At 33.2% G+C, this 13,718-nt stretch overlaps 1 protein-coding gene across 1 annotated transcript in view; it reads right to left on the reverse strand.

Moving 5' to 3' along the window:
• Positions 1-570: 570 nt before the first annotated feature.
• The window catches only part of LOC117204064 (protein tipE), a 71,780-nt gene continuing 58,632 nt past the window's right edge, over positions 571-13,718 (reverse strand). Inside the window, exons 3-4 of the mRNA XM_033441084.1 lie at positions 7,415-7,846; positions 571-582 (exon numbers count right to left, since the gene is read on the reverse strand). Of these exons, the coding sequence (XP_033296975.1) occupies positions 7,765-7,846 (82 nt within the window). The 3' untranslated portion in view covers positions 571-582; positions 7,415-7,764. The remainder of the gene's footprint in view (positions 583-7,414; positions 7,847-13,718) is intronic.

The raw sequence follows: 13,718 nt of genomic DNA on the forward strand, positions 1-13,718 counted from the left end.
TCTAATTGCAGTTGTACAATACTTTCAACTCCCCAAGTTTCACGCGAGGTAATACCTGACATGTTAATATAATCATAATGCGAAAGGAGACACAAAAAAACTTGAAAATTGTCTTATGTAATATATCTTATGTAATATGTAAATATATCTTATGTAAATGAAAAATTTTTATCCTTTTCTCTAGCTACATATTTCAATTATATTTCCGATTCAGAAAAGTCTCAGACACTAAACTGCAACAAAGTTAAATTACAAGAACGTATATTTGATATTTGCCAATTTTGGTCATCAATATCGGGAAATATTTAATGAAATTAACAGTTTGCGATTACAATTGAAATATTTGATCATGAGGTACAATTAACAATTAAATTCTGATCCAATCAATGTATAATCATAGTTAACGATTACAGCAGGTAATCGTCAATTAATTAGGTGAACGGTTAAATTAGTCATTTAATTGCCAATTGGATTAATGATTAGATTTTGCACTTCCATTCGCCATGAAATTAGTATGTAAATTTGGTCTCAAATCTAAAGTTGATTAGCTTTAGTAGTTAACGATATTCACTTAACACGATACTTCATTAAATTTTGGTTTAAAACTGGTAACAACTGGTAATTGAGAATCAATATTTTTTAATCATCGGTTAATGATTAACGATCGGTATTTCTAACTGTCAATTGACGATTAATTTCACCAATGTTAAATTAATTGCAATTTTTGCAGATCAACTGACTTCAGTCTCGAAAATTAATCAATGAAAAATTTGTATCGATTATTGCTCAACGGTGGTCCGGATTAGAACTTTTCCGTTCGATATCCATTATATTTCAACAAATTGTTAAATAACTAGACGATAAACGTAATTGCCTTCTTATCCTGAAATTGATCTTGACATTTTAGTTCCTTGTGTCTTTTTTACTAATATATTACAGAAAATGTGTCTCTACTATTAATGATCGATAAGAAGTAAATTTCTCTTTACGTAAATGAATTTCGATACCCTCGAGGAGAATCGGGCTCGAAGAAACCAATTCCTCGATTTCTTCTTTTTTACCTTCGCTCTCTTTTCGTTCATTGTTTCGCTTCGATACTCAAAGGTATCGAGAATGAGAACGTCTCCTTACTGTTCGTTTCGCGACTTACTGCCTCTGGTCCCCTTTGCTTTTTCATTTTCTTTTTTTTTTTGCGTTTCTCCGGAATAATGACCTCCTAGCGTGGCAAGAAAATAAATTAGCTATTGGGAGACCTACGCTAGCTACGATCGATTAACTTTTGTCGCATTTTTCTTCATCCACTTTGCATGGTGGTTTAAGGGTTCCTTTCATTCGTTTCATTAGGATTTCGATGGGGTTTCTTAACGATTATTCACTTCATTCGTGCTACCGTTGAAATCAGAATTGTGCGTAAGAAATTATATGACGATAAGAATTTAGGATTTGTGATTTGTTGAAATAAGGATTTTGAGACATGAAATATAAATTTTATTTTAGTTGATTTACTTGTTATTGATTTATCCGTGTGTTAAAGGCATTTTCTAATTTTATATTAATTTTATTTAGTCAGAGGCGTAGTTCCTCAATTTTGTTTAATCTTAGTTCGCTGAATTCACGTCAATATTTTTGCGAATTGCTACGATCTTTTATTTTCATGACACAGTATCGTACATCTTATCCTCTGAACAAAAATTCAAGCACCTGTCAGAAATAAGTGATCTATCGTTACGTTTAATCATCTCACTTTCAAAAGAAAGGACATAAAAAGAATATCAGTAAATAAGAGAAAGAAATAAACACGGCAGGGAAACATCAATCTTTATCCAAGTACATTAATACACGTCGAAAATTGAATGTTTGAATCACTTGACACCAAAACTTTAACGCAAGCAGTTTTCATTCATTTTAACTTACGTACCAAGAATACTTTACGCTACTTTTCCTTTATAATAAGTACTACGTACACCGTATAAAAGTTTGATAAACTGCACGTTATCTTCATCTTCGCGTAGTCTACCGGATTTAACGAAGTTTCGTTCTCCGAAAGTCGAACTACCATCACAACCAATGGTTTCTATCGCTTCGTACCAACTGGAAACTCTCGTGACATGATCCATCTCTGTTGTACTTTTAACTTTGTATTACTACTCGTACGTGAGCGGCTTTAAACCGGTGAAAGTCCGATCACGAGTGCGTGGTCATTTTCTTGACGCGTCCGCACATTAATTCACGCGTCCGTGGACGTGTGCGGAAATTTTTGCCTATGGAAGCTGACTTATTTACATATTCGGAGGAACAGAACCGTCGAGGCAAGACGACGCGGAATTTACGGAAAAATTCGTGTCGCGAAAACGACCACCTCGATGTTCGGAATTTCCAAGTGCGCCCAGATTCAAAAATTTGAAACTTCCACAGGGAATATTTAAGTGCAGTCGAATTGCAGAATTTAAAAAGATCGTGAAAAATGTTTTCTTCTAATATTTATATTTTTCTATTCAATGTTTCAGAAGATTTTTTAATGATATAACATTTTTAAAGATCAAGCAGTTTTGCGAACTATTCAGTTACCATTAGAATAGATGTTTCCTTTCCGGTAGTGTTTGGTGATTTAATTTATATAATATTATAATATTTAAACGAGTTAAATATAATTGCGTATTTTACAGGTTAGAACTCTTCCTGGAGCACCCCTGTCACACGCGTAGGATGGTCATCATGGAGTTTTAGTCGGTAGGAGTCCTGCACTACTCTGCTGTTACGCGATTACTGCAGCAGCGGAGTGTCTATGAGGATTTCTCCACGTAAAAAAAAAAAAAAAAAAAAAAAAAAGAAAGAAAGGTTAGAACTTGTATAAAAATAAACATTTTGTCAGTTTCGCAATATTGTAACTTGTGTACAGCTTTTATAAAGTAGACTTTTTATCTCCGAATGTAACAAATGTCATACTTGTTTTACTGAAGCAATCTTCAGTTGAATCAGAAACTTGTTCAGATTCCCATTTAGCGAATTGAAAAACGAGAATACTTTTGTACCTCGTGTAACTTTTTGATCTATCGAACACAACTCTGCGTACAGCAGCGAACAAACAATTAAAATTTTCTGCTAATAAAAATAACAAATTATCGCACTTTATAAATAATTAAAATTAATTTAATAAAACAAGAAGAAGAATCTTCCAATTTACTTTTACGTTTCTCGTATAAATCTATTTTTATTCATTATGATTTAAGTCGATTATGAGGTACCATCGCAAACTGGGGAAACATATTTCGAAAATAATAGTAGTGCACAATCTATGATGTCTTGGCACAAAATTGCCAAGCAATTCTTCGACTCTATTCATAATTATGTTCATTCGAAATACCTCAAAGAATCTCTTCGTCAAGATTTTTAGCAGGTGAGATAGGAACGAGGATACACTTAATAAGAAATCGATAAATACATAACTTATAGAACTTATTGTAGTTCAATTTCATTTTATAGTAGATCATATATTTTTCTCACAGGTATCCCAACTAAAATACCTTTTTTTATATTAAAAGAATTATCGAACATCGATTTAATTTAAGAATGAAGCTTTCAAAATTTATCTTAAAGCATACGTAGCAATAAATTGATTTAAATAAAAGCGCTACAAAGCGATTCTTCGAAAATTATCATATACTACATATCTTAAATAAAAAATTGTTGACAAATTTTTCCAAAGACAGAAAGAGCATTTTAATATCACTGAAATAAAAAAGCATTAGAATAATTTCATAATTTATTTCCGAAACCTAATTCAATTCTCCGATTAATCGGCCCTTCTTTTACAGCTTTTTCTCTACGCAATATGAAAGTTTAAAATTTTATTTTCATGTTAAATTTCGTCTGCCATTAACAAAATTCAATTTAAATTTCTTTATACGATTCAAATTCTACACGATCAAGCGAAAAACAAAAATTGTGTACAATGTTCCAAATCATAATGTAATTGGCGCATCTCATGATGAAATGTTTTTCCGCTATTAGATAAATGCAGATTCGCCTGTCCATCACCGATATTGCCAGAAGTAACGAAACGACCACCTCTTTTTTTCTTTCTCGCTGTCGTGAATTGCGGTATCGATAATCTCGAGCGGAAGCGCGAACTTACCCGGTGCCTCGTGCATTTTGGCAACCGTCCACACGCATACAACCAAAAGCCCGCCACGTAATATGCAAATGAACATAATCCCTAAAAGGTCGAGACCGGACGTATGCTTTTTTGCAACTTGTACTCTTAGGATCTAGTTTAGGCCACCGGAAGTGCTGACCACCGTCCTTACAAGACAGCTTCCGTAACTCGAAAATTGTTATTTCTTTTTTAAATTTTGCAGCTTGTGTTAAAAGCCGGGACCTTGATAGCTAAAATTATTGTAGAATTATAGTAATAAATTAGATTTCATATATTTATTATATATATTATACGTTTTTTGATCTGGCAAAACGATATTTATACATAATGTAAAATTTCTTTAAATGAAACTTTTAAGAAATCATTATTAATTTCGCTATAACTTTATGTAAAACTCATATAGAACATTTAAGCTATTTTAAAGAATATCTTCTATCGATTTACAATATTTCAAGAAATTCAACGTTTTTGGTTACCTGACTTTCTTTATATGGTAAGTCTTTAGGCAATTAGTAAATTTTTTCAACCGAGCGACAATTCCTTTTTTCTCCTTTCCTCTAGATAAGAGAATGGGCTAAACAGTGGATTGTCAACTAGTGCATCAGTTTTATAGGTACGTATATAATTTCTTACGTAAATCGTAATTCCTGTTAATAAAAAATAAATTTTTCGTCCTTCGTTTAAAAATTTTTCTTTGAAACATAAATTTTGCAAAATCGTTAATTCTTTAACCTAGCAAATAACAAACGAAAATTTTTTTAAATAAATTATAATTTGGATCCCTGTCATGAACTTCTTACTTTGATTACGAAGTTTTCTGCGAAAGTTTTTGAAAATTTGCGAGTTTACAAAACTCCGCATAAAATTTTTCTCCTAATGAAACAGATAAAAATTCAGTGAATTAAAAGAATTTCTGTTTCAATAGATTGGAATATATAATAAATTTCTGCATTGCACAAAAGTTTGATTTACTTAGTTTTATATCAAATATTAAAAACACAATTCTGATTCCCATTCGGGTGAAATTTTATAAGATTTCAACGTTTCGCATAAATTTCAAATACGTATGAAACGAAGTTTATGTACGGCGGAGGTTTTCTAGGAAAAATGGTCCTATAAGTTAGATCGACCGTAGCTTCAACAACAGCCACTTGCGACGTAATAAAAAATAAATTTTATGATAATTTTCATTCAACTCCTCGATCGTTTTTCTTTCGTCTGGCTATTCAGGCAGTTATGCATTTTACTATTGCCGTTTTACATTATCTGACCTAACTCTTAATTTAATAGTTTCAGGATAATTTATTTTGTCAATTTTATTTTCTCTTTTCTTTAGAAGGAAACGATCCAACGATTCTTTTCTAACATATTTTCATTGAAACTTTTTAACACCCTTTTCATCGAAACACACGACTGCACCTATTACACGTGTGAATGTACTTTTAACTGGAAACAACCATCGATAATGGGAAATTAAATTAACATCATTGTTATCGCATTCATTCGATAAACATGTCCGTTATCGTGCATCATGTCATTTTAATTCAACTAGTAATTACCGAAAAATTTCATTTCGTACGATCGAATGTGCGAAGTAATTATACCCTAATGACCATCTAATGCAATGGTAAATCAAACTGACAATCACCAATAATCAACTGTTTCACTTCATTGAGGAAATTTACTTCTAAAATTCGTATTCAAAGATAACTAATGAATGACCGTTCTATGCAAACGATTTATTTTACTAAATTTAGATCATATTATATAGATTATCATTATTTTTTATTCCAAAATTCTTCTGAATTATTCTCGATTATGTATACGTTATCGTATTAATATAAGTTGCAATTATTTTCAAGATATTTAAAAAATATTAAAATATTGATACAATTGAAACGTAAATATTAAACATGAGTATTAAAATACTAACGTAAATAAATATTAGAAGAAGCTCGCACACAATGAACTTTTTATCGTGAAAGAAAAGATAAAAAAGATAAATTTTGAATAAGTTTGCCATGACTCTCCTTAATGAAGTTACACTATTATACGTTTGGTATTTACAGTTCCTTTTAGAAGTATGTCAACCTCGTAATATCACGACACAATGACACTCGATTATCGTGTAACTTCCGGCTCGTTTCCAAACATCAAAGGCAATTACTGCCTGAATCTTCCTGTCGCAGTTTTGATTCCAGCAATAACAACGTGTTCACGATGTTGTACGATAAAAGCCACGCAACAGGACGCTTGTAAAATGGCACACGAAACAGTTACTGCCTGTGAAACTTCCTAAATTTATGGAAATTCGGCTTTCGTTCCAAGCTATAATGCTTCGACGCTTTGGCTTAATGGTTAATGGAAGTGTAGTAATATGCAGAAGTTCCTGTACGCTTTTTTATTGTCTTTTCAGCTCTGCTTTGGAAGAGAGGAATTGATAGAAGTTTTGCATTATGTAAAATATAGGGAAAGTAGATGTCTCTTACTTGTGAAGATTAGAATGTGTTTTAATGTTCCATCTTTAAAAGTTGAAGATGAAATGATGACAAGAATCTCTACAAGTCGCTGTGTAGATGAATTTTTTTATTAAAGAAACAAAATCGGAACCTCTTTTATTACGGACATATGAAAGGTTACGTGTAGGGTCTGAAATGTTAATATGTACAGAACATCGGCAAGAGGTAACCTGCATAAAATTTCTAATAGAAATTGATATATTTGAATCTTGTTTCATTACTAAATTAACTCGAATATATCTGGAGAGTCAGAAAGCATTCTACGGTTGTCTTTCGTTCCCCTTAAATTTCCTACAATTCCTCCAAGTTCAAATCCGAAGGAAAGGAAGAACGTTTTCTCCCCTAGTAAAAGTTAAGACACTTTAGGGCATGTTCAAGTTATCTATTTATTGTTCCTGAGATACAACTGATGAATTTTATCCTACTTTCAATCTTCATCGCACCCCAGAATCAAATCCTTCTCACTTACAGATATCTTTATCTACTTACATCGCTATTTTTTACGCAAACCTATATTTCATATATGATTTCTTCCTTAGATAACAGTTTCCAAATAATTTCCAATAGCTTTGAAAATAATTTCCATGATAAATTAAAAATATTATATACACAAATAAAATCAATAATTCAATTTGATTCTATCGAGTGCACATTTTACAAACGTTTCCTCCTCCATCTTCGTTCACACCTAATTTTCATCAGAGTCAAGAATTAAATGACGAATTACCTGCATCGAGACCCTTAACAGAGATTAACTTTCTTGTTGGAAAAAAGATGGTAAAAATTCCATTCCCATCGTTCGAAGGATCGTTTCCTTTCTCTTTATACCTTGGCTTGCTCCGTTCCTTACACGGTGCTACACGTGCCATTTTGTACATGTGTATTATACGTGTACAGGTGTAATGGAATGCTAGTGGAAGGGAAGGATCAGGTGTGTTACGTACAAGGTGCGATGAGTTGGACAGATGGCAAAGGGTAGTTTTTCGAAGAGGTTGAAACGGCCGAGGGCGGGACGTGGAAGTGAGTGGAATAGGCCTAAAAGTCGGACTGCGACGTGGCCAGAGCACTCTCGGCCGTTTCCTCGCGTCGTCATAAGGGTCTGGTCACTTCGCCGCACTCACAGTGCGTTGGATGACCTCGTCGATCCACGCGATTGCTTATCGAGTGATCGCTGAAACAGAAGAAAAGGAGCTAATTAATTTGATAATCAAAAGAAGACAACCGAAGATGATATTAATGAATATCAGAAGAAACAGATTGATTTTATTATATTTTTTAGATAAAGAATTCTCGAATATAACGGATATATTTACAATAAAGCACGTGTTTTAATTTGCATTCGTTTCTTTTATCCATTGGACTATTTTATTGTTGCAGCAACGGTACTTCATCATTTGCGATTCCTCGAATGTACAGAAATTTCATTTTTCCATTTTTTATAGAAAAGTTTGCAGATTTTATTACTCATTATTCCTTGATTTATACTTACTTTTATGTTATACTATTATATTATATTTATATTTGTTTCTGTGCCATCTAATAACGCTCTTTGTTACATTTATTAATTTATTAATTCACTTACATCTTTAATTATTGATTATTAAAAGTAGCCCAATTCGGTTTGTATGACTTAATAATCTAATCTAAGTAACTTAGTGTATCGATATAGTTGCAAGAACACCATAATTGCCAAAGCAGAGACAAATTCACTTGAGAGTGCAGATAGTGAAACAATCTAAACAAATTTGTGATGTGCATGTGTATTGCAATAATTTTCTATTCTTATGCAAATATTCTTAGAAGAATAAAATTATTCAACAGTTTAAATAATATTTATTGGCAAAAAATAATTAAGTAATAAAATTGTTGATACTTCTGTTACCATAAACTAAATCACATAATATTTAAAAGAAGATACTGAAGTTCGAGCAGCTTCGGATGACAGTGCACGTGAATATGAACGATATGAACATTAAATTCTTCGAACAATGCTCGTCGAAAATGCAAATAATTTCCGACGCTGCGGACAGATGTGTCTCATAAAAGACTGTCGCGAACAATACGTTAGATCCTCGGTTCATGTTTCAAAAGGATCAATTTCTGCGAACAATAGGTCTGCAAGCCGCGAATAATTTTCTTCGCTATGATCTGACTGATGATTCAACCAGCTTACAATAGCCGCTGAGACGAGGATCGTGGTCGAAATTAACTTTCCATCCTTTCCTCGAACCTTCCAACGTGTTCAACGACGTTGTCGGGCCTTCGTTTACGAGCCGAAAAAATGCTTCAACCCAAATATCGTAGATTGATTCCCTTGATTACATCCTGAGTGAAGAATAAGGCTTGGCTGCTACTTCAGCATAGAAGGCTCATTGAAAAATTGGTGTTTTGAGGTATTAAGTATTAATAGCTGAAAGTTGAATCGTGATAAATTGTTTGATGGCTGTTGTAAGGGGATTTTATAAAAAAGCAAGAAATTATCCCTTTGCCTTAGAAAATATTTTCAAGACTTATGTGAAATGTTTGTAATAACAACGATAATAATAATAAATGAGCTATTAACTAATACAGAAGTGCTATAATGCCTTAACAAACAAGGACGGAACACCATAGAAACAAATATCAAATACTTCAAAAGGATTAAGAAGAAAAGATAAGAATAAGATGGAAGTAAAAAAGATATAAGAGAAGAGCATTGTAAAGGATAAAAAGAAAAAAGGAGGATTTGGGGCAAAGAGTAGAGAGGAAGAGGGGGAATATCAAGTGAAGGACAAAACTAGAAAAGATGGCAAAGGATGGATGGAACACAAAGAGGATAGAAACAGAGGGAGAGGGACAGATTAAAGTTTTAAGTAAAAGAAGGAAAATGAAAGTGAAGAAACGTAGTGAAGAAAAGAGAAGAAAGAAAGTGGAAGATAGAGGGTGAGACAACAGGAAAGAATATTAGGACGGATGGAAAAAGAAAATGGCAATAGAACTGCAAAGCTGGTAGCAATTCACTGGTTGCACTGTAAAAAACCTGAATATGATGTTACCATGACCTACATCGATGCGGCTGTGAAAAGAACAGAGAATAGAGGCCGGGCCATTGTCAGCGGTTGCGGACCGATCATATCGGACGAGGCAACGAAGCTCGCGCAGTAGTTATGACCTGATAATGGTCAGACAACGCTGTGAGTTGCGTGATAGGCCTCGTTAGAGCGCACGTAAGAATTTTTAAGTTATTTACTCGTCTCTGTTTGCTCAGCTGTGAGTCCATTTTGATGAACCCATCAATGCACTTAATAATTGTTCTTAATGTATGGGGTGGTCCATTAGAAATAAATCATCTTAATATTTTGTGATACGCTGCATGTATTCAGATTAATCCAATTATTTCGATGGCTACATCCTTTGAATGGAAAATTTAAGAAAAGGGTAAGAACGACATAAGAAATATGTAACATATGTAATAATATATATAATAATATAAGATACCTGTTTGGATGAATTTTAATAAATTATAGAAACGAAGTTTCTTAGAACGTAGCTTAGAAAATGTGAAGCAGCGAACACTGCTGCTCATTTATCATAAAATGTTTCCATCTATGATTTCTTTCAAATTAAAACTTCCTGTTGTTCTTTAATATTTATGTATTATTCGTCACAAAAGGTTAATAAACATTAAACAATTCATATAAAGCATATAAAATATACAATAAATATAATAATATACAATTGTAGTATTAACTAGTCCAAAGGAAGTAATTGAATACAAAATATTCCAAACATGAAAATATGGATAATGAATAAATTATAATATATACTACATAGTTAATAAAATTCTATTTTATATTACAATTCATTGCTTTTCCTCCTATATATGTTGAGATATATTAAACTAAAAAAAAAAAGAAAAAAGACATGAATAATATATATATATATATCATATATATGCAAGCGCCCTCGTATAAAAACCAATTATTTGATACGTGGAAAGTGTTTCGAGCAGCCGCTACTGTTGCCCTATATAAAGGCTCTTAATCTATTTGAATAGCTTGCTGATGAAAATCGATACCATGTATTTATCAATTGCGTAATCGAGAAGTACGCCAGCCATGCTCGCAACGCTTAAGCATTTTGATGATTTAGAAGAAATCGTTCGAAACGCGTAATATGAGGTCGAGCGTAGATAGCTAGTAGTCACGACTGTTTATGATCAGAACACGCATATGCCTTGATAGCATTTAATCGACAAGCACGATTATAATCGCGTTAATTCTTACGACGTCTCTTATTAAATCAGACATCTTTGTCATCAGGAACAACATTAAAATTCTACTTTACTTTAGTCATTATTTTATTTTAACGATGATTAGTATAGATATTACAAACTTTTTGACTGTAATAAAATCTTCCTGGCTTATTTCGACCCAATTGTGTTCCTGTTTTGTTAATTTTGAGATAAAAGAAGTTTTAACGCAAGACATGAAATTAAGAAATTTTTAACGGAAGAACAGAACGATTAGGCGGGCAAAAAATTTGTAATTTTTTTTTAAAATGATCCAAAAGTTACAACAAGGTTAAACTTTAAAAGAGTCGAAGGTACAGGACAGTGGATGTTTTGTTTCTCTTTTCACTATTGAAACTTTTCACTAAATGGAATTTTACATATAATTAATTTTCGAATGTTATTAAAATTGTTTAGCAGAGTAGATAGAATAGCGATCGAAGACATAGTGAGATGAAAATTCCGACATTCAATTCATTCCCTGGAAATCGAGTATGACCTATTAATGGTTAATAATCGATCTGCTTGAGCAGAAATTCCATTAACGACGATGTGCGGAAGCAATTTTAGTGAGGCATTGAAACGGTCGTTCTGTTAATTTAAATTTTTTCGTTGCGGGGAAATATAAACTTAGGCGAAACGTGTCGCAACGATATTACGATTCTGATAAGATTCCGATTCATCAGAATTTTTTCAAAATCTCGAAAACGTTGAATGATAAATACGTATCAATAAAGAATTTATGAAACAGATTAATATCACTTAATGTTAGCCACTGAATATTTAATATCGCGATAATATGACACAAACGCAAAGAATTTAATGAATTAAGGGGAAGATAGAAGGATATTAGTAATCATCGTTCGAATGACACCATGCTCAAATTATCGACAATGTCGAGAACGGTATTATAGATATTAGACGCGATTAAATCGCGATTACGAGTGATTCGCTTCAATTTGTAGCAGCGTCTATTAAATATCGATTTCCGCGCAGCAGAATTTCCATTTGCCGCGGAATATGAAGGTGGTTGGTAGTGGTGCTTTATCGTGGCGTAGCTATCGATTGCTTCTGCCACTAGCTACTTTTTTCTTTATTCTCTTCGCTATTTTTTACCTTTCTTCCGTATATATTTTTTTCTGCAATATGGTACGATGAAAACGTTGCTGGGCATGGAACAAGATACCGGCAAGAGTAATTAAAGCGGCGGTTTCGATCTACCCACAGGCGGAACGAATCATACTCGTAACCAAGAGATCGATCACGAAACCGGTGCTCCCCGCTTTTGTCCCACCGAATTAGTTATGTGTCAACATTATTATACTAACAAGCCGACTGTCGTGTTACCGAGTTATCGATTTGAACTAATGCACACCGAACACTGTTTACGATAGTTCTCGAAAGAAACTCAATTCTAAGAACATTGTACCGCGAAATCGCTAATAAGAGTGTTTCTGATTTTCCGATAGCCTGTGAATGGCCTTCGAGATTGCCTTGATAAGAATCCTTGTGTAATTGTGACAATTTAGGGGTAAAATTGTACTAGGGATATATTATTCGTTTTATGACAAAGATCTTATCTTAAAGGTTACTGGAATGGTTTGGAAATTGGATGGGTTACTACTGCTGATGATAAGAGATGAAAATGATGCCGATGAGAATATGGTAGAAAATATATAGTATTAAATACGTAATGCATAGATAAAGCGCGAAATCGTATATAATAGAATAAAATCATACGGTGATAATTAATAATATCCAGAAGAGCTAAGGAGATCAATATGATTAATTTAGTATCTACCGTGACTATGAATAGTTGATTTAAGTGGAAATAAACTTGGATTACGTCAAATAAATTCCATAATTACTTGCATGATCTATAAGATATCATTTTAATATTCTGAATGTTCTTTGATATTTATGGCCTTTATTTCCCCGATACAACACTACAGAGATTCGTTTCTTTTTATCCGCGCGAAATTTTTATCTTATCTTTGCAACTGCAAGGTGACCCGAAAATAAAACATCTTCCAGTCATCAAACTCTCCTTGATATCCTAATACGTCCATTCCTACAATCAGAATGATCTAAATTACATATACCTCTGCTTCTCTTTTTTTTCTCCAGATACACACATACTCTTCTATCTCCTATAAAATTCTAATTTATTACACAACAGGAACCTTAAGCCATTATAAAAAATAATAAAAAGGACCTTAGAGAAACGTATCTATATGGAAAAAAATATTGACAAAAAATAAATGAACAGACATCCTCGACCTTGTAAAAATCGAAATCCTCGAATCGTCTTGATCTCAGCCACAGGAGGCCTTATTAAATGCGTGCTCCGCTACGGATCCAATATCTCGCGTTCGACGAAATCTGGTCCGAGAAGCAGCTTTAAAATTTGCCATCACGCTGCTCATAATCATAACTTCAATTCCGTCGAGGATACAAGTCACGACGCGAAAAGGGGGTCGAGTATTTGTCCTCTTGCTCTATCCCCCATCTTGTTCTCCGCCACACCCACACCCTGTTAACTGTCTATAACGTTCGCTGACATTCTGAAAAGGTCAGAGACGCGTTTAACGACAACGTTTGTATACGAGGATCCATCTAGAGGATTAAACCCCGTTGAATCGGTGAGACAGGCTCTTTTGAAGGATCGAATGCTTTCACTTCGACAAATATTGGTGACCGGATAATTGGAAATTGAGATACCAAGACTTGATTCCAAGTATTCTTGTTCGTTGAGCACAATGCTTACGGAGGT

Source organism: Bombus bifarius, unplaced genomic scaffold, assembly GCF_011952205.1.
Source record: "Bombus bifarius isolate JDL3187 unplaced genomic scaffold, Bbif_JDL3187 scf7180000007977, whole genome shotgun sequence".
In the NCBI taxonomy this organism is placed as follows: Eukaryota; Metazoa; Arthropoda; class Insecta; order Hymenoptera; family Apidae; genus Bombus; species Bombus bifarius.